This window comes from Cololabis saira, chromosome 6 (assembly GCF_033807715.1).
Source record: "Cololabis saira isolate AMF1-May2022 chromosome 6, fColSai1.1, whole genome shotgun sequence".
Taxonomy (NCBI): Eukaryota; Metazoa; Chordata; class Actinopteri; order Beloniformes; family Belonidae; genus Cololabis; species Cololabis saira.
This window is the reverse complement of record NC_084592.1, coordinates 39,930,285-39,956,563: the sequence shown is the minus strand read 5'-3', so window position 1 is coordinate 39,956,563 and position 26,279 is coordinate 39,930,285. Positions and strand designations below refer to the sequence as shown.

At 40.6% G+C, this 26,279-nt stretch overlaps 1 protein-coding gene across 3 annotated transcripts in view; it reads right to left on the bottom strand.

The window, feature by feature from the left end:
- fer1l6 (fer-1 like family member 6) overlaps positions 1-25,737 on the bottom strand; it is a 51,603-nt gene extending 25,866 nt beyond the window's left edge. For 2 of the 3 annotated variants that reach the window (XM_061724100.1, XM_061724102.1), the window contains exons 1-21: positions 23,000-23,268; positions 21,050-21,135; positions 18,226-18,328; positions 16,617-16,671; positions 16,316-16,447; positions 15,377-15,439; positions 15,222-15,300; positions 14,618-14,774; positions 13,468-13,654; positions 11,240-11,341; positions 11,048-11,138; positions 10,770-10,887; positions 10,469-10,688; positions 8,939-9,047; positions 8,446-8,683; positions 7,555-7,675; positions 5,081-5,181; positions 3,399-3,501; positions 2,241-2,360; positions 1,989-2,141; positions 1,741-1,906 (exon numbers count right to left, since the gene is read on the bottom strand). In XM_061724100.1, coding sequence (XP_061580084.1) covers positions 1,741-1,906; positions 1,989-2,141; positions 2,241-2,360; positions 3,399-3,501; positions 5,081-5,181; positions 7,555-7,675; positions 8,446-8,683; positions 8,939-9,047; positions 10,469-10,688; positions 10,770-10,887; positions 11,048-11,138; positions 11,240-11,341; positions 13,468-13,654; positions 14,618-14,774; positions 15,222-15,300; positions 15,377-15,439; positions 16,316-16,447; positions 16,617-16,671; positions 18,226-18,328; positions 21,050-21,135; positions 23,000-23,034 — 2,539 coding nt within the window. In that variant the 5' untranslated portion in view covers positions 23,035-23,268. Of the gene's footprint in view, positions 1-1,740; positions 1,907-1,988; positions 2,142-2,240; positions 2,361-3,398; positions 3,502-5,080; positions 5,182-7,554; positions 7,676-8,445; positions 8,684-8,938; positions 9,048-10,468; positions 10,689-10,769; positions 10,888-11,047; positions 11,139-11,239; positions 11,342-13,467; positions 13,655-14,617; positions 14,775-15,221; positions 15,301-15,376; positions 15,440-16,315; positions 16,448-16,616; positions 16,672-18,225; positions 18,329-21,049; positions 21,136-22,999; positions 23,269-25,664 lie in introns of those variants that run through there. The other variant, XM_061724101.1, reaches the window with a different exon arrangement.
- Positions 25,738-26,279: the final 542 nt, after the last annotated feature.

Here is a 26,279-nt window from a genome sequence, read left to right as displayed (position 1 = left end):
AAGGTGGCAACCCTAGGGGAGGATGTTACAGATTTATGGCAGCCCAGGCCCGGCTATAAAGGCAGGCTCCCCCCTCTCTCTTTCTCCAAAGATCTCTTCTCACTCAGCCCTGTCCACTGTCCCATGGAGTTCTCTGTGAGCTATGAAAAGGCCACAGCTCCTATTTTAGCATGAAGAGCTACTAGCTTTGGGCCGGCCTCCCCCATGATTGTGACGGAATAAGCGTCTGGTTGCCTCGAAATGGCCACCATAGTCTGCAGCGCTGCAACAAGTGACCTGCAAACGTTCCACGCCCCAGATGAGCCGAACGAGGGACCCTTGCATGCCCCGACGACATGAACGCCTTCAGACCGAGCTGGCTGAAGGAGCTGAAGGAGGCCCAGATGCTGTGCCCATGTTGCATCCCCTCATCCACACTGAGCTTAGGAGAGCAGGAGAGAGAGCCGCTCTTTATCAGGATTACCTGTGGAGCGTAACCATCCAGCTGTTCACCAAGGAACGCTGACCGGCCAGACCAAACAACCTTTTTCTTCAACTGCAAAGATGCATGTAAGAGCCTGTTTTGTGTCTGGGCAGAGGAGCATAGTTAACACATTTAACTAGTTTAGTTTTACGTTGTGCGCCGGACCGCTGATCCCGTCACAACTGTGTTTATTAGCTTAAGTGTGTTGCATCTACATTGCTGGATCTTGATGACATGCTCTTTCACAACAGAAAACAAAGCCCTTCCTCATTTCCCAGTTGAATGACCAGAGTGCACATGTGAAGTTAGTTTCACATTGGTGCGTATCTGTGTGGGAAACATAAGAAGAACTTGGTTTTCTGGTGGTGAAAAGTTATTCTAGTGTCTTGGGTTTGACTTTTTCCCTATTTCTATCATTCTCTCCAGTACTCGAGTTGTAAAAAAGAATTAGGGGGGATGGTGGGTTTTAGCATATGGGGACAGATAATTTGTGCTTATTACAAATAATAGCACTGACCAAAACACGTGCAGAAATACTGCAGGAATGACATAGCAGCAGTTAAATGCAGCCTTCTGTAAGCTTTAAATATCCACTGGGCTTACATCAAATACATCAAAACACAACAATAAAAAACAGTTTTCTGAACTTATCAATATTACTCTGTCTTTCACATGATAAGTAAAATGGATCACTGCAAAAACTCAAAATCTTAACAAGTATATTTGTCCTATTACTAGTTAAAATGTCTCATTTTAGTAAAACAAATCTCATTACACTTAAAACAACAATTTTCACCTGTTTCAAGTAGATTTTCACTTGAAAAATCTGCCAGTGGAACAAGATTTTTTTGCTTGTAATAAGATCTTGTCCCACTGGCAGATTTTTCTACTTATTTAAAGTGAAAATTTAATTGAAACAGGGGAAAATTGTCAAATAAGTTATTTTTCTGGTGATGACTAAATGTTGAAATAGCAGTAAAACCACATTCATTGATGAAATGACATAAGGGATGGAAAGGGGGGATGGCAGTTTTACAGGGGGGATGATTTTGACTGTTTTTATTTCAGGGGGGATGCCATCCCCCCTCATCCCCCCTCAACTCGAGTACTGATTCTCTCCCATTTAGCATTGCTTGTATTGGCGTCATTGCTTATCTGACACTGTACTTGCCTCACCCCCCCCCACAATCAGACAATTATTATTCTTTTCCACAGAAAAACATAGGAATAATTTTTGTACCTGACTGTAAAAGAACAATGCACAAGTCTCCACTTACCAGAACAGATCAAATGAGTAGGAGGGGGGCTGGCGCCCCCTGTGGATGGTGTGAATCCTGCAGGCAGATCATCCAACGTGTGGCCTGCATCCGAGCACCTTCCAAACCACAGATACACATCCACCTTGGCTTGGACCGACAAGCCCGTGACACGCTTTGCTGGGGGCTGCACATGCAGACACAGATGTGAGGTTTTCTCCAACACCCTCTCCACACAGAACGATTCGTGTGTAGTTGTGAGTATTCACCTTCAGAAACAGAGTCACGATCTTGCCACAGAGGATTCCTCTGGCCTCCTGGTTGCTGGAGTACAGCAGGTCTCTGGTTCCCACTCGAGCATATGCAACGCGCTTGTTGTTGCTTAGCAGCCACACAAACGTGTCCGGCACTGTGTGTTGGGGCTTCGGTGTGTGAGGACATGGATGTGTCGATAAGAAATTTTAGGATGAGGATGGCAAATGAGGATGATGCAAACAGATTCTCGAGGTGTTTTCCCGTACCTCTTGAACAAGAAAACGTAGTTTTTGTGTGAGTTTTGTTGCATCCTGCAGCATTTCCTTTATCCCACCAGCTTTTCTTTTCCTCACGCGCATGGACTGGGCTTCTCCTATCATACTCTCCTGCAGCGCAGACACAAACATGTTCAACTTCAAGTGCCCAGCACTGATCTGCTATACAATAAAAGCACAAGTGGGATTTGAAAAGCTCCTTTGAATTATAGTCTTAGTCAGTACTAGAGTTGTAAAAAAAAATCAGGGGGGATGGTGGATTTTATCATATGCGGACAGATAATTGGTGCTGATTACAAATAATATAATATATTACAAATAATAGCACTGACCAAAACACCTGCAGAAATGACATAGCAGCAGTTAAATGCAGCCTTCTGTAAGCTTTAAATATCCACTGGGCTTACATCAAATACATCAAACAGAACAATAAAAAACTGTTTTCTGAACTTATCAATATGACTCTGTCCTTCACAGGATAAGTGAAATGGATCACTACAAAAACTCAAAATCTTAACAAGAATATTTGTCTTATTTCTAGTTAAAATGTCTCATTTTAGTAAAAAAAAAATCTCATTACACTTAAAACAAGACTCATCACTGGAAAAAACAACAATTTTCACCTGTTTCAAGTAGATTTTCACTTAAAATAATTAGAAAAATCTGCCACTGGAACAAGATTTTTTTTGCTTGTAATGAGAAGATAAATCTTGTCCCACTGGCAGATTTTCCTACGTATTTCAAGTGAAGATTTGCAGGTGAAAATTGTCAAATAAGTTATTTTTCTGGCGATGACTCTAAATGTTGAAATAGCAGTAAAACCACATTCATTGACGAAATGACATAAGGGATGGAAAGGGGGGATGGCAGTTTTACAGGGGGGATGATTTTGAGGGTTTTTATTTCAGGGGGGATGCCACCCCCCCTCATCCCCCCTCAACTCGAGTACTGGTCTTAGTCAATTAAAGATACTGCTGAAAAGACTACCACCGATGTTTGACCACAGTGGGCAACGACAGAAACAGTTTAATTGGTCATATTACTGACTCAATGAACTCTGTTGCAGTACTTAACAACCTGGAGAAGTCCCCATCGCTCACCACCTGCTCAGGCATGTGTATATGTGTGGGGTGTGGTTTTTTTCCTCACCAGCTCCTGTTTGCACATGGTCAGGCGTTTCTTATCCAGCTGCGTCAGGTAGCCGGACTTCATCTCAGCCTTCAACTTCGCCTCAGCAGCTGCAATGAAACTCCTGCAGAAATACACAATACAAATTAAACACAAACAAGGAGAAACTGAGGTTTCTGATCATTACCGTTTTCATCCTAGGTTGACTTTAAAGTTTGACAATCACCTCTGCCAGAGATTAAAAAAATGTTAAACTCCAGTGGTCATTTTGCAGAAACCATGATGGAAATACATTTATTTTTTTATGGCCTTTTTTAAAAAGTTTCTACAGAGGAAACTTCGGTAGATAGGGAAAGACATGCAGTAAAAAGAGCAGCAGGCCGGAATTCCAACCTGTGCCGCCTGCACGGGGGTATAGCCAGAGGTGGGTAGAGTAGCCAAAAATTGTACTCAAGTAAAAGTACTGTTACTTCAGAATAATATGACTCAAGTAGAAGTAAAAAGTAGTCATCCAAATAATTACTTGAGTAAAAGTAAAAAAGTACTTGGTGAAAAAACTACTCAAGTACTGAGTAACTGTTGAGTAACGTCTGATTTATTTTTTAACACAACCATTCAAACAGACAAAAGTACAAAATAATCATCTTCAGGCAAATTAAACCAATAAAATAATAACATAAATTAAAATTAATAAAACATAAAAAATAGCTTAAATTAAAATAATCATAAAGTAAATTCAAGTACTTTAATAAATAATAAAATAATAACAGAATAAAAAATAAATTAAGCACAAGTAGCACAAAATTTCAAGCCTTATACTTTTCTTTTTTAACCAGAACTAGAACAAACATGAACTCATAGAAACTCTGTGTGTGTTTGAGTCTGTGTAAATGTGACAAAACATGAAAAAACAAACATTTTTCCCAAAGAATCACCCAGTGATGTCATGAGATTGACGCGTAAGTGGATAAAAGGGATAAAAGAAAAGTAACAGCTCAACGTGGCCTAATATAGCGGAGTAAGAGTAACAGTTTTTTCTTCACAAATCTACTCAAGTAAAAGTAAAAAGTATAGTGATTCAAAACTACTCCTAAAAGTACAACATTTCCCAAAACTTACTCAAGTAAATGTAACGGAGTAAATGTAACTCGTTACTACCCACCTCTGGGTATAGCCGATATATACGGTGCATCCGCTCAACCAACTGACCTATCTGGGGACCCTTTACATGGTCTTCTTTAATGCTGACTAGCGGTTTTTCAGGGGAAACAAATGAAAGAACCAGATTTGACTCAAACTATTTTCAAATTATAAAAAATACTTTAAAGCCACTCTATGTAGCAATATAACTTTTGACCACAGGGGGTTAAGCATGTCAAAAGCTGGTTCATGTGTCACACCTCGGAGTAATGACAAATGCACCTCCAGTGGGATGAAATGGTATTACAACATGTGCTGGACATCATCCTCATTACTATATACTATAATATTGTCAGTGGTTCCCATGTGGTCAGACCTGGTACTGCTACATGGAGGGCTTTTAGGATTTGTGGCAGGGTTTGTATTAGTTTTGTGATAAAAGTCAGGCCAAGGCACAACGTGTTGCATGAATTAACTTCTGTTCTAAGTCTAAAGGACATGATTACTAATAATATTGCATAGCTAAAAAAAAAAAAATTTCAAAGTAGTAGTAATGTGAATACTTGGCATCCAAGCAGAAATCTCTGAGAACAGTTTTGAGCGTTGGCTCCGCCGACGGGTCGGACTTCTTGTGAAGCTCGGCTGCACTGGACACGCCGTCTTCCTGTAGGGCACAAACATGTTTCTCTCACAAGGGAATCTGAACAAATATGCTCTCAAAGGCAACAAAAAACAGGATGTGGCTATGTTCATATTTTGTTTCATCAGCTTCACTAAATTTGATATTTTACATCCAATTCTGCTTTTCAGTTTAGCAAAACACTCCAAAATAAGCTAGAGAAGTAAAAAAAGTAGACTGATATAGCTGTTATTTCAAACAAACAGGTGAGTGTAATCATGAATTTGTACAAAAGCAGAATCCATTAAAGGCTCAGTCATTCAGGCTCACAGGTAGGCAGAAGATTTCTCTGGGCCAGAGTATTCAATCACACGAATTCTCAGATCACTGCTATGCAGATGATACACAACTCTGCCTGCCATTCCCGCCAGATGACCCCACAAGAATCTCAGTTTGCCTCTCTGACCTGTCTGCATGGATGAAGGACCACCACATTCAACTTAATATAGAGCAAAGTCTTGGTTATCCCCGCCCATTGTTTCTTCACCATTAATATCCACATAAATATTGACTCTACTACTGTCACTCCCATGAAGGTTACAAAGAGCATGGGTGTCATATTTGATGACCATTTATCTTTCTGACCATGTTGCCTTGGTGTCCCGGTTGTGGGGACATGGTAGTCTTGGTTGCATCCAAACTTCCTTGTAGGGCTGGGCGATATATCGAGATTTTAATATATATCGATATATTTTCAAACGCGATATGGTACGAGACAATATCGTTTATATCGATTTAAAAAAAAAAAAAAACTTTTTTATTTTTTTTTAATTTTTTTTATTTTGATATAGCTTATTTTGTGACAAATTGACTTGAATGTTTTATTTGAGATTTGCACAAATGTTTTGTTATTTGCACAACTGTTTAGTTGTTTAGGCAGTTTATTTTTATTTCATTTGTTTTATACATTTTGATATTGTGCAGACCTCTGTTAATAAAGGTACCTGTGTGACATTTGGCACGAGGCTTTGTATTAAAACTGACTGTTTTTTTAAGGGTTTGCCTCAGAAAAAAATGAAGCTAACAGAGATGCTATGCTATAATGCTTTGGGGGAAACCCCAATTATGGCACAGAAAAAATATCGAGATATATATTGAGTATCGCCATTCAGCTAGAAAATATCGAGATATGACTTTTGGTCCATATCGCCCAGCCCTACTTCCTTGCATGGTTTTGTCAAGGTTATTAAGTGCTGCGCCTAAGCAACTTCTCACAGCATCACAACCAAATGAACAAAAAAAACTGCTGAAAGCAGCACATTTTGTTTCATTGAGCCCGAGCTACATCCTCTCCTTTCTTTGCGGCATGTAGTAGAGATGACAGTGAAGACGGTGTCCTCAGTTGAAGTAAAAGAAAGTCTTGTTCACGCAGCTGTTGTTACTGTGAGTATAATGGCACTTTTCCACTAGTACCTACTCAGCCCAACTCGACTCGCCTCGGTTTGGCGCTTTCCCACTAGGGGTCTAGCGTGCCGAGTAGATACTTTTTCTGTAACTACTCTGCCAAGGTTCTAAGCGGCTGAGTCAGGTTGTTTCTGACATCATCACACTACAGGCCACCGATTGTTCGGGGGGTTGGAGTCAGACGTCTGAGTCACGATGTGGACATCAGTAAAAGAGCAACTCGCAGCTTCTCGTTCATTTTATTCGACCAGCAATGGCAGCGCAAAAGTCTGTTTGGTGATCCAACTCTGAGGTGCAGATGTTCATAAACCTGGTGGCTGATGTGAGAATTAAAAAGGGATCTAGACGGTGATAAGTAACGACCAGCTCTACCAGGAGCTCACTTCATAGCTGCTCGCGGCTCCAGCTGACTATTTAGCAGCGCCGAGACAAGCAAAAAACTATTAAAAAGCGTTGCTGCTTGAAGCTTCTCTCACTCTCATTTTTTAACTTGATATCGAACACAAGCCACAGACCCAGCAGCACATCTATCATCTCCTCCAGGTTCTACATCTTTAGCGTTGTATTCTTTGTTTAGATCACACAATCAAATGCATCACAGCAGCTTCGCTCCAACCTCCTACTTCTGCTCCAGGTGCTGAATTGTTATGGAAAAGAAACTAGGCCGAGTTGAGTCGAGCCGAGTTGAGATGAGTAGAGCTGATAGGTACTAGTGGAAAAGTGCCATAATAAAACCTTCAAGGAAAATGTGAGTATTACCACATCACTTCACTTCAGTCCTGAAGTTGGGAAAACTTCTTCATGAGGATAAGCTGGAGTTTTATCAGATCAAAAACATTCATCAAGACATAACATAACTGTTTGTTAGAAAGTCTGATGTTATACCTGACTGTATATTCTGTATAATGTTAAACAAATGTCAAAAACCCCAACACTGTTGTCGTGTGTACATACAAACTGAAGAGCTATGTTCTCCAGCATGTTTGAGTTGTGCAGCCGGTAGATTCTGTCCTCCCAGTAACTGAGCACGTTAATGCACGGCTTCTGCTTCTCCAGGGGCAAATGCATGTAGTGCCTAAATGAAAATAATCACACACATTAGTCAGGCGATGTTGAAAACAATGAAAACTGATGGGTGTTGGAACTTTTTTAGACTTCTTTTCAGCTGCTGAGTCGTGGCTGATGTTTAAAAACTTCATATTTCATTCCATTTCCTGTCATTATTGAGGAATTTTACAGAATCTTTTGTACATGTGACCGAATAAATGTTATTTGGTTTCAAGGTTGTTTAAGCAGTGTCATTAAAACAAACAAATCTGTGAAAGACTGGTGCAGATGAAATATTTGCATGTGTGTTACAGCCTGCTCTAGCTCTCATTTCACCGCGGCAGACAGCCAACAATAAGCAACGATTAGTGCTGGTGCATGAGTGTTTGATAGCCAGCGAGGATGCGCTTCTTCATTTAATCTTATTAAAAAACGACAGTATTGGCTAATGGAAAAGATTTATATTTAAAGTGTGCAGTGATTGTTTCAAGAGTGCAAACATTTCCACAGCAGGTCCAACATTGCTGTTCTCTTACTCTAACCGTTGAACTCAACGGAAACATTTGAGCAAACCTTGATTAAAATGTGAAATTATTAACAGTACCCATTTAAGCAGTACTTGTTCATGTATCCTGAAAACCAAGCATCAGTTCTACTGCACTGAAGAGGGAAGAGTGATTTGGATTTATTTAAAGGACAGTTAATACAATTTTGGAATGAGTCTCTTTTACTTTGCAACTTCCAGCAGGTGGGATAAATGACTTTAAACTCCATGAAAGGAAAACAAAGCATCTGGACCTGTTTCCCTCAACGATGATCGGCCTCTGTGCAGGCGTGGTGGACTTGAAGCCAACGGCGGGATCTGCGGGTTCTCGGGGCAGGAGGGGTGAGGTGGGGCTGGTGGGGGACGAGCTGAGAGGGGAGGTACCAAACAAGCCACCGCTTTCTGGGACATCCAGCGCCCTTCTCCTCCGAGTGACGGCAGGAGTGGGAGAGCTGGACGAAGGCACCGACTCTAAAACATTACCGTAGTTACCTGAAAGCAGAGGAGAGTGTCTGTGCATCAATATTCACGTAACAGTAGTTGAGTGACCGTGAAAGACGATACAAATGGAGGGTTGAGAGACTGGAGAGGGGGAAGGCGACAAGAACTCTAAAATCTAAACTTTAGCACTGTGATTTTATGTTTAGACTTGGTGGTGACTTTGCTGAACACGAAGGTCCATGTTTTTTCCACTGATGATGTATTTGATGATGATCGAGGTGAAGTAAGACTGAAGAACTAACTCACCCAAGGAGAACTCCAAGCTGATGGGCCTGTCCCCGATCTTTCTGTCAATCATGGTGGCTTCAAACAAAGCACCGAACAGCAGGAAGCTTTCGTTGTTGTCTGACGTCAGCTGGATACAGAAATGACAACGATTCGTGACAGGCTGCAAATGATTCTTAACAAATAGTGATGTTCATCTGGACGCATCACATCTTCAACGAAAATGTTCAACCCATTGATTCAGTGTGGAATGAGCAGAAACCATTGATTGAAACCACCTTAACGTTGATGTTGACTGAAACTTAATATCCTGTTCACACAAATTTAGATGGTCCCAAAAAGTCCAACATTTGACTGCACAAAATGTAAAAAGTACCGGTTTGAAGTATTATTTACATAACTATGTTACTCATACACAGTCCATGTCAGTGGATCTCAGGAAACATAACAATATTTTTGTCTGGGTTTTTGACAACCTTATCACATTTAGTTATTTTTTAAAGCGGATTTTGGAGGCTACGTTGTTGTAATACAGTATTACAGTAAGTACTAAGGAACTAGGTCCATCTGGGACCTAGTTCTAGAGATTCTACAGGAGGTTCAGGGACCACAGCAGATCTGGACAGTCTTGAGTCCAGTTGTGTTTATTATTAAAGGGAAAGTTCCGTTTTTTACAACCTGGACCTTATTTCTGCCATTTTTTATGGTCGTATACTCACCCAGAAAAGTTTGGTGTCATTTGGAGTCCTTCGGAAGATATTAGGAGTTTTGTGAGAACCGCTGTGAGAAGCGAATGGGGGGCACAGCGGGACACAGACGATGCAGCGTCTAAATAACACATTATTGCCGCAGAACTCGTTCATTTCTTTTATGAATCACTAGATCTGCTTCCAGGAGCTGTTGTCTACATCCGGGGCTGTGTGTGTAACAAATAAATCAGTTTGTAAACAAGACCTCTGACCTCATGACGTCATCTCTGTGCGCGCATCCCGGACAGGTTCAGTGAGCTCTTCAGCCGTATACTCTGGCTCAAAACGGTAAGGACGTCCATCATATTCAAAGTCGTCGTCCACAACCTCAGAATTTGACAAATATTCAGACATGTTTCAAATAACTAACAGTAAACTAACAGTAGCGAACTCCAGCTGTACACGGAGCTGTGTCTGGGATGAGCGCACAGAGATGACGTCATGAGTTCAGAGGTCTTGTTTACAAACTGATTTATTTGTTACATACACAGCCCCGGATGTAGACAACAGGTCCTGGAAGCAGATCTAGTGATTCATAAAAGAAATGAACGAGTTTCGCGGCAATAATGTGTTATTTATACGCTGCATCGTCTGTGTCCTGCTGTGCCCCCATTCGCTACCGTTATATGGAGAAGCGGCTCGCAAAAAAGACTCCAAATGACACCAAACTTTTCTGGGTGAGTATACGACCAAAAAAAATGTCAGAAATAAGGTCCAGGTTGTAAAAAACGGAACTTTCCCTTTAACAGCCATTTTCACCATAAACACCAGTTCCCATCTTCCTGAACCCGTTTGTTCTTACGTCAGGAGGAGATTCCACAGGTGAAACCTCTGCTGCAGCTTTGCCTTTATCCTCATCAGCTGCCCCTCCTCCTCCTCCTCCTGCAGGCGTCTTCCCATCCTTCCCTCCAGATTTGCCTGCTTTAGCGTCTTTCACGGGTTTGATCATTCGGCTGAGCTTGGAACCTGAACCTGCACCCCCCGACATGATCTCCACAGCCAGCTCCAAGTAGATTCGACCCCTGAAATCAAAACCACGTGTATTGATGAGTTTGCTCATTAATTATTAATATAGGCATTAACATTATTAATTTTTTTTTCACCTGTAGGATACACCTTCACCGATGCCCTCATTAAGCTCTGCTGTGTCATCACCCAAAGAGAAGTTTCGAGCAGAGCCATAAATGTTGATCCAAGCAGGACCAAATGTGGGTAAAAACCCTGAAGATGGAGTGGAGAAGGGGAAAAAAAATTAACATCAGTTTTAACTGGACCTTGAGTTCCTCCCCTTTCTCGCTTCTTCCTGTTTCATATGAGTTGACATTTGTCCTGATTTGGAATATAAATAAATCAACAAACGTGAAGCGGAATCCTTCCTCACCTTTGTCACCATCCTGTTCATTGGCGATGCGTCTCAGGTCAAAGTAATGGGTTCCTATGGCAACATCACTCATGCTTCCTTCATCCCAGACCTATTAGCAGAAAGCCACCAGGACAGTGGTCCATTTACATTTGAATACAGCTTTGTCTGGATTATAAACTGTGGAGAAGTTTGTTTGAAAAAGGTTCAGACCTGGATCTTCAGCCTCTGGCACAAAGGAGGAAACATCTCGATGAAGACAATCTGCTCATTCCACACTGGATCTGCGGTGGACCTCTGGGTGGATGTGCGACCCTGAGACACAACAACAATAAATGAAAGTTTGAAAGTCATTTCTTATGGCACCCATAGTTCCACTTTTAACTTCCACTCCAGGAGCCTTGACTTAAAATCATCTGAGTCTTTTTTCTTTCTTTTCATGAACGTAACCAGTCACATGGGCAACAATCATCAGGTTTATTTGCTGTCTTTTTCAAAAATATTTCCTGGCTGCAGTGGCCTTTATCAAAAGTGGTCGGACAGGAAATGGGGGCAAACGCTCGATCTGGGGCCTCCTGTATTTAGGCTCCTGTGTGCTAAAAACCTGTGTACGTCATTTTCCTAGCACACGGCGGGATTTCATAAAATCAGCTTTGCGTTGCGTGTAATTAGGCAAACTTTGGGTTCGGCGGGGGCTTGTCTTCACAGACCAAGCTGACCTGCTGACAGATACATTGATTTCTGTCTGCACTCTATGTTTTAGGTCTTAAAAAGCCTATCAGATGAGTTACTCTCTAAGGGCCCGATTTACTAAAGGTTTGCGTGTGTTAAAACGTGTGCAAACTTGACAGCACCCGCAAACCAATGTGCGAGCTGATCTACTAACAGCGTGCAAAGACGACTGCGTCTCTGAAATGCGCAAAATTGCACACGCAATTTAGTTAGTACTTTTGCCCTGATGAATAATCAATATGGGGCGTACCCGCTAGAAATCCTAAATACTGGGAGGGGAAGATGCAAATTGCTCCATTTACCACGCGCAATGAGATTTACCAAGCCTGAAAGTAATTGCGCGTATTGTGATTGCGTCTGTATTTAATACGTTCGAAAGGAAGGTGCTAATCTGCTGCTGCTGTTATTGTGGCAAGGAGGCGACATCCAAAATCAAAGAATATGCAGAGAGAGAGTCTTTATTCTGCTGCATGCTATTTTAAAAATGGTTGCACAAGTTTTATTAAAGGCCACTTTTTCTTTAGTTCTTCGCCTTATATCTTGCCACCTTCTCTTAATGTGCCCCCCTCCACTCGCCCACAAGCAGGCCAAGCCTTTGTGCCAAAACTTTGTATTTTATTGATTACTTATCTTATTGAACGTGAAATCATCCTTCGTAAATTACATTTAATTAAAACCCGTGCTTATTAATCACAAAACACAGGTTAAACATCATGACCAAATACGCTCCGACCCGCTGTGTCAGGATCAGCGCAGACAGGCTGCAGCTTCGCCTGAATTATGGTTCCGCGTTAAATCGACGGCGTAGCCGACGGCGTAGGGTCGCGGTGCGGTGTGCGTCGCCGCGTACCCTACGCCGTCGGTTCTGCGTTGGTGTGACGCGGAACCATAAATCAGCCTTTAGTGTGCGCTCTGTGCGCTGTTCTGAACACTTCTCTTCTTTCGGCCATATGATGGTCCCGTCTGTCACACATTTACTGTCAGTGTTTGCTATATAATATATAATATTTGCAATATACTGTGGACATCTGAATAAAAACTTAACTCATAAATAGATTGAATCAAAGCGCTCTCCAGCTCTGCGTCTGATTGTCTTTTTCTCCTCAGATCATGCCGAGCACCGCAGGGTCACGCAAACCCGACCAATTCAATATTAAAATCAAATTCGGTCCTGTGGCCCGTTTTTCTATTTCGTATTTTTGATCTGTGCCTAAAATTGAAATATGAAAAACCAGACGTTTTTCCGTTTTTTGTGTTACCAACTGCATTTATTCTATCACAGGTTTTCTCCGATATTGCGTTTCTTTTGGTAATGTTTAGATTTATTTGCTGTAGTTCATGAATGTGTTTATTTGCCTCTTCCACTAATATCTCATTTTGCGCTTGTGACTTGTGACTGTGCATTCCATCCAGACTCTCCATGGCGCAGAGTTTGCGCTCGCAAACCTTAAGACACGCAACACCTCATTTAAATACTGCTGTTTTCACCTGTTATCAATTGGGCACGCAATCTTAGTTGATCACCCGCAAACCACACGCAAACAGCACGTGCAAACTTTTTCAGTGCACACGCAATTTAGTACTCTTTATTTAGGATCTTAGTAAATCGGGCCCTAAGAGTCGAGAGGTGAGCATGAATGTTTTAACCAGTCAGGCACTATGGGATTGCTTCCTGTTCAAACCTTAAGTGGAGATTATATTCAGCCCACCAGTTGTTTGAAGAAGCTGACCACGACATATGGGTCTATGAGTGCCGTGTTGTCTCCAATGAAGGCTTTGGTGACGTTGGCCATGATGCTGGAGTTGTTCCGGGGGAGACCTTCAGCTCGGTACACTTTTACACAGAAACGAGCCCACGGTCGCTCGGAGGGAAAGCCCTCTGGAATCAGCAGGTTCCTGATGATACACAAATACAAGTACATATGTATTTGATGAGTGCATATGTTGGGTACCTTAAATCACGAAGCTCTCATGTTTGTAAAACAAACCATGGAGCCCTAATTCATCCTTGTACATTGTGTTCTCGAGTCAACCGGCCTTCTCTTACAAGTTTTCTGCATATTTTCATCTACAAGGCCATTTTAGGTCGAGTGGCCTTTTCAGTTTGAGCCAGTTATAAAGGCTGTTATGTTTTCTGCAGCATCCGCCTCGAAAAATCTTCAGGATCCCGTGAAAATACAGGTCTTCATCCCACTTATAGAGTTTAAAAGCACTACCATGTCAATTCTTAAATCTGTGTTTCCATTAATAACAGTATTTTGTTCATTCATACACCTTTACTGATTTGGAATGATTGTCTGTTGTGTCTCTTTGTTAATGTGATGTATTTTTATTATTCTTCCTTTTTTTGCTTAATCTTATGCGAGGCGACCTTGGATGTAGAAAAGCAAAGATAAATACTATTTCTCTCTTGAAAAAGATAGTAGATTTTAATCTCAATGAGACTAACTTGGTTAAATAAAGGTTTAATAACCATTAAAATAAAATAAATCTAACAAAAAAGTGGTAAAGACTCTGTTTGGAAAATAATTTTATAAAAGTAGACCAAGGAAAGGGTCTGAGGAAAGAACCTTGTGGAACACCCTGATCAATAAGCCGAAAAGGGAAGGGAAACAAAGAAAGAGAGCAACACACTGTTCCCTGCTTTGAGGATAAACAGTGTATTATAGAAACTCTGAGTTAAATCAGCTGTGTAAAGCTTATAAAGAAGTATATGCACAAACTTAAATGTTTCACATTATGCAATATTGATCCCCACTCATATTGTTCAAGGTCCACGCTAGATTTCTCTTCCTCTGATGGAATCTGTTAGACAGGAATGCTTCTGAACAGCATCAGAGAGACGGATGGGTATCTTACTTGTCTATCTGCTCTTCAGCATCACTTGCTTTTTGTCCCGGCTGCATGGCGTCTCCCTTTGCCGAGACGCTGATGTCACACTTAACATAACCTTTGACCCCAGTGCCGATGTCAGCAGGATTCGTCAACATCGCCCATTTGTTAAAGAACTGGTGGCCTGAGGGAGGAATGATTGGAGCAGCAGTTTTACACGATGCAACTTGCAGCTTCAACTTTCCAGTGTTGCTATGATAGATAATAATAGATAAATAAATAAATTTATTTATCCGTTAGGAACTTCATTTGTGGAAAAGTATCAGCATCAGTGCGTGTACAGATAACATATGCAACAGGACAGTACAGAAACAAACCAAACAATCAATATAAAGCAACATACATTGGGCAATCACAAATACTGCTGGACTTAGATGCTGTAAACCATAGCATAGATAAAATACGAGAGAAAGAGAGATAAAAAATATAAGTCCCCGTTAAGTGCGTGATAAATACAATGATTTTTTAAAAATATGTATAAAAGCGGGTACAAAAATAGATAGGTAAAATCAGCTGTTTATGAGTCTGATTGATGAGGGCACGAAGCTTGATAAATAACAAAGAGGTGTACCTGGCTGTTTGTAAACCGTCCAAACGTCCAGTTTAAAGGATCCAACATTGAAAGTCCTCAGCATCTTCGAGTGAACCACCTTCAGAGAGAAAGATCCACATGAAGTCTGTCCAAGCGGATAAGTAAAAAGATGTGACCCAAGCGATTTTACTCACCGTCAGCTTGATGACCTTGTCAAAGAAGACCTCTTTATGGGCGAAGAAGTCAAACACAAAGTACTGGTAGAAAGAAAAGAGATGGAAACTGATAGGTAAGCGTGTCTAGGGGTGGGCAAAAATATCGATATGGCAATATATCGCGATACTTTTCCAGCCGATTCAATATCGATATTCAAAATTTGAATATCGATTTATTTATTTTTTTTAATCCCCGATCTTTTTCCCATTATATCACCCAGTGCTCCTACCTAAGTGACAGTCCTGGGCATTGCCACTCTCTACCAACCCTGGGAGGGCCCTGCACTGAGCTCAGGTTTTATTTCACGTTTTATTTCATTTTATAATTTATTTTTTATATAACACAATTGCCTGTCCTTAAAAAATGAAAAATAATGGACAGAGGTTTATTTATTTATTGATTTATATCTATACTGACTGATCACTGTGCCTGTCCTTGGTTTTAGTACCATCTTTCTTGTGTTTATTATCATTTGCCACATAATTAAAGCAACCTCATACTAAATTTCATGTTAATTTCATATGATGTAAATAATATGAAAAACATATACAAATATGTTGTAACTTTAGCTTGTATAGTTATAATAAAACATTGTTTTGACTCAGTTTGTCCCATGAATTGTCACTATAATCTGATGAACGTGCAACTCGGATTTTAAGATCCATCACTATCATCTGATGTACATATATACAACACGGATTTTAAGATGTGTAATGCATTTTTACATTTTTCGGTGAACTATGTAGAATATAATAATCGGGATATCGCATAATCGGGATATCGCAATGTGTATCGTATCATGGCTCAAGTATCATGATGCGTATCGTATCGTGAGGTCCTTCCCAATACCCACCCATAAGCGTGTCCCAGAGATGCTTCACGGAAGGGTTTTCATAGCCTCCCTAACATGTCTGTACCTCATTGTAAAAGGGAGCGTTGGTTCCCTCTTTGACTGAGGTCTGTTTCTTCTCATCACCAATCTCAATCACCACACTGGGGTCGATGTTTTCCCCCACAAGCTGTCTGGCTTCTGTGATGTTGATGGCAATCTGCAATACAGATGAAGAACAATTCCCTTTACAGATCCTGTTCTGGTCTCAGGTACAGCTGAGGCAAGATTGTCTGTCACTTTGTGTAAAATGTGTTTTTTTCTGCTTCTTAAACACATTAAAATGATTAGCTACTACAATCACTACTCCGCTGGTGTGTGTTGTGCACCTGGAAGCTCTGTGGTTTCCCCTCGCTGTCCTGGATGTGGGTTTTCAGTTTGGCCCTGTGGAGTTTTTACAGCACGAATTAGACAGACTTGCTCACAGATGCAAGGCCTCCCTTGAAAACATCTCCAGGATGGCAGTAAATGCAGCTCTAAAAACCTGTTTACACCAAGAAAATCACATAGGATGGTCTAGCATGGATAAGTTGTGGTCAGACTGCTTTAAGTCCAGTTGGACACAGGTGCTGCCATGCCAGTGCTACCCACCCAACACAACAGTCCCTTTATACAGGGAGTCTAGGTTTTAAAAAACACCATCAAAAGATCATCTTGCCTTAAGTGCATGCAGCTTACTCAGTGCTGAGTCCTGCAAAGAGCTGGACAAATCTTCTAAGTAATTCTGATGAGCAGAGAAGTTTACTAGATACAGAAGTGGTTCTTGAAGAGCTGAGTCTTTAGTTTGCTCTTAAAAGTAGGTACAGACCCTGCAGATTGGACAGAGTTTGGTAGGTCATTCCTCCATCGGGGAACAATGGAGGAGAAGAGTCTAGCTACTGATTTCACGCAACGTTGTGGTGGAAGCACCAGGCGTCTTTGACTGGCTGAGCGGAGCTGTGGAGAGGTAGTGTAGCTCTGGATGAGGGAGTGAAGGTAGGCAGGAGCCATTTGGGTAATTGTTTGGTAAGCCAGAAGCAAAGCTTTGAACTGGATGCGTGTTGGAACTGGAAGCCAGTGCAGAGAGATTAGCAGTGGAGTGACATGTAGGGTTGCCACCCGTCCCGTAAAATACGGAATTGTCCTTTATTTGAGAAAAAAATGTTGCGTCCCGTATTGAACTAATACGGGACGCGATTTGTACGATATTTTCATTAACTTTTACACCATATTCTAGTTGAATTATCGAAATAAATTAACCTTTACACCAAATTCTAGTTGAATTATTGAAATAAGTAATTTTTACACCATATTCTAGTTGAATTATTGAAATACATTTACTTTTACACCATATTCTAGTTGAATTATTGAAATAAATTAACCTTTACACCATATTCTAGTTGAATTATTGAAATAAATTAACTTTTACACCATATTCTAGTTGAATTATTGAAATAAATTAACTTTTACACCATATTCTTCACCTGTAGGCTATATTATACATCTGGGCTGATGTGGACATACGTAGCATAGGAGGATATTTCAGTTGCTAGTATGGTTGGCTGTCTGTACAGTCATGAAATTTCAATGCTATTAAAGCACTTTAAACTTTAAATCAAAGCATTTTGTTTTTTCATATAAAATAAACACATTTTTATTCAGTTTAGAAGTTTAGGGGCTTTTTTTTGGCTCCTGCGCTGCTGAAATCAGGGCGTCCCTTATTTCTATTTCTGAAAGGTGGCAACCCTAGTGACATGAGCTCCCTTGGGTTGGTTGGAGACCAGACGTGCTGCTGCATTCTGGATCATCTGCAGAGGGTTAACTGAGCAGCAGGAAGGCCGACCAACAAGGAATTATAGTTTTCAATGAGCGACATGACCAGAGCCTGAATCAAGAGCTGTGTCGTATGTTCTCTCAGGTAAGGTCTGATAACAGCGACTGTGAAAACAACATTTCTACCTTTTGTTGTTGCGGATTATTCTGGTTCTGACTTCAGGCTGCTCCTCACTGGTCTCTTCTTCCTGGAGGAGAGGCACTCCAGACGCCACCTCCACCTCACTGTCTGCACACAGAAATAGAAAAAAGTGAACACACACACGCACACACACATACACAGAAGATGTTAATCATCATGTAGACATCAAGACAAACAGTTACAGAAACATATATTGGTACCTAGGGATGGGAATTGATGAGATTTTTTCGATTCTAATTAAATTTTCGATTCTGCTTAATGATTCGGTTCTTTCTCGATTCCCTTATCGATTTTCATTTGGAAAGAATTAGGGAAAAAAAAGGTTGATTGGCATCACCAATAACATTTTTCAATATCAATAAAATAAATATTCTTCTGTAGAAATTAACAAAATACAACATAAATTATTCTGTGGCAATTCCACAAGAATGTCCAACATTTTTCTACCGTAATTGAAATTAAAATTCTCCTTTTTAAAAGGATAAATGAACTGAGCACTCAAAAATAAAACTGTCAGCAAGTGGCAAATCAAATCAAGTCAAATCCAATTAAACTGTGCATTTCTGCAACCCTAATCCTCTGATGAAATATACACTTAGCAAGTATTGCAAGTTTCCAGTTGTCTTTTTTACTGAAATCTATTCAGACTTTCAAACGTTTGTATCGCTCAGGTGCCATGTTTACTAGTGACTGCTGGCTGACGCAGGTTCCCGTGACAACAGTTTAGGCTCCAAAGGACTGAAGACAACCTCCCTGGACATGGACACAAGAGGACAACTGTTGACCAACTGAAGAGACAGATGATACCAACGGAACCAAAGGTCCCAGAACAACTTCTAAAGAGTTTCAAGGTGAACTTCAAGGTCAAGGTCCATCAGTGTCAGATCACACCGTCCATCACTGTTGGAGATCTGACCGAGGAGGACTCCACTGTTGGATGAATATCAGAAAAACAGACTGGAATTTATTAAAGTCCAGATTGAGGAACCACAAAGCTTCTGGGAGAGTGGCCTCTGGACAGATGTATGGTGGCCGACAAGGGCCCAACGTACTGCAACGGCCTAATGCGTCTCAGTTAAGGAAAACGGCTTCAAGTACAGAAACGATTCAAATTCACAAACTCAAAACGAGGTACAAAAAGAGGAACGTGGTGCAAATGAAAAAACGTGCTGCAAAAAACAAAGACAAATGCAGCATCATTAAACGCGTTGCAAATAGAGAAACGATGCAAAGCACAAAACGATATAAAACAAGAAACCATCTTCAAAAGAAAAACGCTTCATAACTGGTCACTACAACCGGAAGTGGGCGCGCAATTTGATTTTTATCTGACTATATTTATATACGATGTTTATATCACTGTAAAACGTTGCACATTACGAGACGCTTCTTTATTATAGGAAAAAAAGGACAGGGTTTATGTTATGGAAGACTGTGACAAGAGGGATTTTTAATGTACTATTATAAAGGCTGCTTTATATCAATATGTGTATTATGTGCAGCCTTGTATCATCTGGTTAAAATTTACGTTAAAATATAATAATGAAACGTCTCGTAATGTACAGCGTTGTACAGTGATATAAACATCGTATATAAATATAGTCAGATAAAAAAAATCACATTACCGTTCCCGCTGTATGTTTAAACCATGGATGTAAACACTGTGATTCAGTCAGCTGTTCGGTCTCAGCCGAGAGCGCCCCCTGCAGGTTTGGAGCACTTCTGGTTGTAGTGACCGGTTATGAAGCGTTTTTCTTTTGAAGATGGTATCTTGTTTTATATCATTTTGTGCTTTGCATCGTTTCTCTATTTGCAGCGCGTCTGATGATGCTGCATTTTTGCATATTTTCATTTGCACCACGTTCCTCTTTTTGTACCTCGTTTTGAGTTTGTGAATTTGAATCGTTTCTGTACTTGAAGCCGTTTTCCTTAACTGAGACGTATTAGGCCGTTGCAGTGCGTCTGGCCCTTGTCGGCCACCGTACAGATGAGACAAAACTGGAGGTTTTTGACAAGTCAAACCATCTCTATGTTCACAAATACAGAAATGAGTCCTTCAAAGAAAAGAAGACTGGATCTGCTGTGGAATATGGAGGAGGCTCGGTTCTGTTCTGCAGTCTGGAGAAGAAACCCTTCAAACCTGAGAGATCTCTTCATGAGCACCAGAAACCCTGTCTTCAGATGGACAGGTCTCACTGACAGGGACACTCATCACTGGATTGAATGATCGACTCGAAAGGCTGTGCAACTAAATATTAACCTCCACCGCTTTTGTCCAGGCATGTTTCATCGGTTTTCGGGTCATTTCAGTGGTCGTCATGGGTTCTTCTTCTCTGATCGAAAGCCACCAACAAATTTGTTCCTGTGTGTGTGCCGGCAGAACTGCTTCTGGGGATAAATTAAACTTTCTCTAAGCTTAATTTCCTTTACAACAGAATCATTCAAAACCAGGTGAAAATAATAAGAAAAGGTGACCAAATTGTTTTATAGCAGGTCACTGATAGCAGAAAATAAGTTGAATTCTGAGAAAAAAAAATTCTGAATTCTGACTTTTTTCTCGGAATTCAATTTTTTTTTCTTCAGTGGCCTTAAACCTCTTACTAATCAGTTGAAGAGGAACAACTAAATGATTCAGGTTGTTGTAGAAAGCTCATAACTCAACGACAACAGTGGAAAGTCTCAGTCAAGTTTTGACATGTTTAACAAGGGTTAGTCTTTCTGTAAACAGAGAGAGACAGATGTGTGTGTGTGTGTGTGTGTGTGTGTGTGTGTGTGTGTGTGTGTGTGTGTTTGTTTTTCAGGCCTTACCCACAGCACCCTTGTTTGCCAGGACCAGGTCTGTTTTGTCTTTCTTCTTCTTCCTCACTTTCAAACCAAATATCTTCTTCTCCTTTCTGTTCACAGAGGAGGGAGTTCATCTTTCAGTCAAAACTTACTTTCAGTGTTTTCTGATTCAGACCAAACAAAGTTCTGTCACGCATGAACGAGGAACGGGATTCATGTCCACTGGTGAGAATTTCATACAACAAATTGAAAAAGAAAACAACCCTCTTTCATTAATAAGGTATTACCCATCAGGGAAAAAATAAAAGAGATCTTTTAAGGGGTTTTAATGATGGAAATACAACTATTATACGACCTACTCTTCCCAGGATCGCACATCTCGGCAAGTTCAGCTCAGAGTCAGAGACATCGGGAAAACAAATAAATACATAAATATCAGCAACTACTTCTCAGACTTTACTGGGGTCAATTAGTGTTTTAAATATTCAGGTTCATGATAGTAGCTACACCAAAAAAAAGAGGTTGAGCGTCAGAGCAGAAGGGTTGCTACTGAGCACAAAGACGACATAAAAACATCCATGTCTGCAATCAAGGTGCAGTTTGAAATAAAGGAAATCCCAGGCAGCAGTTTTCTGTCATGTGAGACATTAAAACCTAAAAAGAAAGACAAAATAATCCCTCATGGAGACACAAAGGGGACTTTTTTGCTAGAAGAAAAAAACTGTAGCTGAATATGGGTTTGAGAACATGATCAGAACTCTCGATGAATTGTTTATGTGTGTCTAGATGAGGGAGCTGAGAAATGTTTGTGGTCAGTCAGAAAGACCAAACCTGTGTCTCAACTTTGTAAGTTTCAGCAGAAGAATCGCTGCCGACAAACGCCAAACTGACCCCGTTCACCCCGCGGCTCAATGTGGCGATGCGCCAACGCGCTCGACATCTGATTCAGAGCAAAAACCAACGTTGGCTCGAAAAAAAACTGAAATCCAATCGCAATGTTTGTCAGAACATTTTTTATTTTTCTCTCCAAATTGGTCATCTCCGATTTCAAACATCCCAGATCCTCCTTGGGTTCATTGCCTCCAGTTTGTCACTTACAGCGCACGCAAATGATTTGTAAAACTGTAACACAGCATCTGCGTCTTGTTTTAGCTGCGAGTGTAACTTGCTTGTTTAGCTTTTCTTATTCTTATATCATATACATGATATGAGATCATATACATTTCATATTTCATTGAGAATAATTTGTACATTTTTGCGGCAATAAAATATTTAAATTTATTGTTTGTTTTTTTTGCTAAGATGTAAACTTACAGATGCTTTGCATTCAACATTTTATAAAACTGTTTAACCCTTTAAAGCCTGACATATGAAATATGATAAAATCCAACTTTTTTTTTTTTAATTTGAAGTGTTAATTATATATTGGAATAAAAAACACTTCAAATTTTGTATTAAAAGTATTTCTGAATTACTATACTCCTCATCATTATGAATACCTTAGTTACATTTGTTTGTTTGTTTTTTTTTGTTTTTTTTTTATTTCTTAGAATTTTGTTGGTGTGTATTAAACTCTTTTTTTCCTTTTTGGATTGAGATGATGCTACAAAGGTCTCAGAAATTCATGGCATTATGCCATTTCCCATAAAAATGCCTAAAAACCCCCAAAACACGGTTTCACAGATCAGCTGGAATCCCGACCTCACGGCTGTCTTCATTTATACAGAGACATTCAACTTAAACACGTTAACATGTCCAAGTTTGTCATGTTCCCAAAACAGAACTGTCCTCTTCTGATAAATAGTTTTCCTCCAGAAGATGGACATTCATCTGCAGGTCAACACTTCTCTACCTGTTCTCCAAATTATCCAGCATCTTCAGCTGCAACACGAGCTCATTCCAACAGAGACCATCAAAAATTTAAATGAAAATACATTTTCAAACACTTGAATACTTTATCGTCAAATGGCTCACCGCTGCTGGCATTCAAGTTTCTCCGGAGGGTCCATTCTGTCCAGGTCCACAGCAGTTTTATTTGCTTACCAACAAACACCAGAAAAGTCTTCAGTTTCCAGTTTGCAAAAAAGGGCACAAACTTCTAATTTGGAAGAAAATCTCTTTCTCCTTATGAGGAACCGGTACAGGAAGATTATCTCCACCAGGATTCGTGTCGGTTTGTGCAGAAGAAAAACGTTGCGCTCCTCTGCTCCTGCTCAAACAGATCATTGGATCCACTGCTGGTCTTAAATAGGTCTGCCCTCTGCTCCGCTGGCATCCCTGAGAAAACACATCTGTTGTTTCAGAGGCTCAGCGTCGACCAGACTGCTGTCAGTCCGCGGTTTCTGTCGAGAGCCCGGCCCTTCGTCTTCCTTCCAAGACTCTTTCACCTTCGCCTTCCTTTACAGACCTGATCACCTTCATTTTCCTTTAAAGACCGGTCACCTTCATCTTCCTTTAAAGACCGGTCACCTTCATCTTCCTTTACAGACTTGATCACCTTTGTCTTCCTTTACAGACCTGATCACCTTCATCTTCCTTTAAAGACCGGTCACCTTCATCTTCCTTTACAGACTTGATCAACTTCGTCTTCCTTTACAGACCTGATCAACTTCGTCTTCCTTTTACAGACCCGATCACCTTCATCTTCCTTTAAAGACCGGTCACCTTCGTCTTCCTTTACAGACTTGATCACCTTCGTCTTCTGTTACAGATAACGTAACCCGATAACCTTTGTCTTCCTTTTAAAGACCCAATCACCTTCACCTTCGCCTTCCTTTACAGACCTCAACTTCGTCTACCTTTTAAAGACCTGATCACCTCTGTCTTCCATTTACAGACCCGACCACCTTCGTCTTCCTTTAAAAGACCGATCACCTTCATCTTCCTTTAAAGACCGATCACCTTCATCTTCCTTTTAGAGACCAATCACCTTCATCTTCTTCTTGTTCATGTCTCAAGAGCAGGCTCCTTTAGGGACGTGGCTGGACTGCCGTCCCGTCCACTACCCGTACCCTTCTCTTCCTCAGCCTTTGTCTTTGGGAAGTTTGCAGAATGGAGTTTTGTGCTTTCTTGTTGAAAACGGCATTGATGTTAATAGAAAGATGAGGAGATAAGAAGGCAGCATATCCTGTTATCTGTTTTGTTGAACTCAAAAAATAGTTTTGGCTCTTAAACCAAACTCTTTTTTTTTTGAGTCTTGATGGTCCTTTTCATCTGATCTGGTTTGATCTGTTTTTTCTTGTAAAATAAGTCTTTATTACTGATTTACCTGACTTTAAGACACGTTTTCAGCCTGTGATGGTCCCAGGAGCCTCCATCACCACCACTGGAAAGACTTCTTTCTTGCAAAGTTTAGTTTTGTTTCAAATAGCCTAGCTCACAATATTTGATCATTTATTGTAAAGTCTGGACTGGATGATGCTCAGGTTGCAGCGTTGCAGCCGCTCCGTTCACACCACTGCACATACGTCTTTGCATCTCGAGATCATCACCAGCTTTCTCCTGTTAAAATTGAATTTTGAATGAATTTTCAACACTGTTTTGGATATCTTTCTACCTTGTAAAGCCTCACTGCTGCTGATTGTGGCACTTTTTAAACGTTTACTATGATGATTGAGCCGTCATTCGGACGGGAGCAGCTGACTGGAGTTTCCAAAGACCAGCGAATGACCAGAAAAATTCCCCAAAATGCAGACAAACTGTAGAGGAGAGGTCTGGGATGTCGAGCGGGGGAAATACAGAGTGAAAGATGAGGTTTGAACCTTGAATCATCCCAGGTTGTAATGCTGCTAAGGTGCTGGAGGGAGTATTATGTAACTCTAAATGTGGCTGCAGCAGCCTTTCCTGAAGCATCTCCAGCACAACTTGACATTCATTTTAGAGCAGGCAGACGGGTGGAAGTGGGGCACAAGTGCTTGCCATACTTGTAAACAATGGTTGGAGTTATTCTAGACATGTTGCTGTGAAGGACCGTCTCTGCAGCCCAGATGTTGAACTGATGGCTCTGAGTTTCTGTCCAAGCTGGCTGCTGAGAGATTGGAGCCGTTTCACCTGCCACGCTTCTATCAACCATGGGGGGCCAGACTAAAGGCTTTCATGCCGAAATTCCTCCAGATCCTGCTATTCTGCGCCGTAGTATAAATCTGAAAATCCCTTTAGATAGGTCTTTGAGAAATATTGTTTTTAAACATTTTAGTCACCCGTTATCTGTGGTCAAAGACCAGCAAAATACCACTTTATCATTACAATCAGCTTTAAATTATTGTGTTCAAGAACTATTTTTTTTTCATGTGTTGCAAAAAAAAAATAGTTGTACATTAACAAATTAAAGAAATGAGAAAATGAACATCTTAGAAATGTGTCAATATAAATGGAATTACAGATTATTATTTGGAAAATTTAACTAATATGAGGTTGGATAATTTTTTTTTTTGCCATCTTCAGTTTCAAAGTTTCCTCCTTTGACATTTTCTGAATGTCCTTCTCTCTGCATGTTGACATTGCTACGCAGCCGAAACAACTATTTAATAGATCAACACAGATCAAACATACAGAGTTTAAATTAGACAAAAACCTGGGAAATGAGAGATAGAAGTAAAGAGCCAGACGCTGCGGGCACCGAGAGGAGCAGCTTTCCTACCTTGGTTTGGAGTCCATCGTTACTCTGCGCCTCAGCAGCTGGATTTGCACCGCTGCATCCGACCTGCACGAGCCTCAGGTGACAGCTGGACAACAGCCAACCCGACTGTTTGTTCAGGGTGACGGAGCATGTGACCCACGCGTGACCTTGCCCTTATCCAGCTTCCCGTCACCGCCCACACAGTCCAGGAGCAGAAACTTCACCAAAAATGTGTTTTTTTTTGTCTCCTCGACTTTTAATGATTTATATTCTTTTAGTACGTAATTTTTTAAAACACTGTTGGGAGAAGTTTTATGTTTCAGAAGAGTTACAGTACCGTCCTCCCATTGTCAAATGCTGCAACGACTTACGTGGGTAAATTGTTATCAGCAGTAGTCGAGTTGTAAAAAGAAATCGGGGGGGATGGTGGATTTTATCATATGGGGACAAATAATTTGTGCTGATTACAAATAATATAATATATTACAAATAATAGCACTGACCAAAACACCTGCAGAAATACTGCAGGAATGACATAGCAGCAGTTAAATGCAGCCTTCTGTAAGCTTTAAATATCCACTGGGCTTACATCAAATACATCAAAACACAAAAAAAAACACTTTTCTGAACTTATCA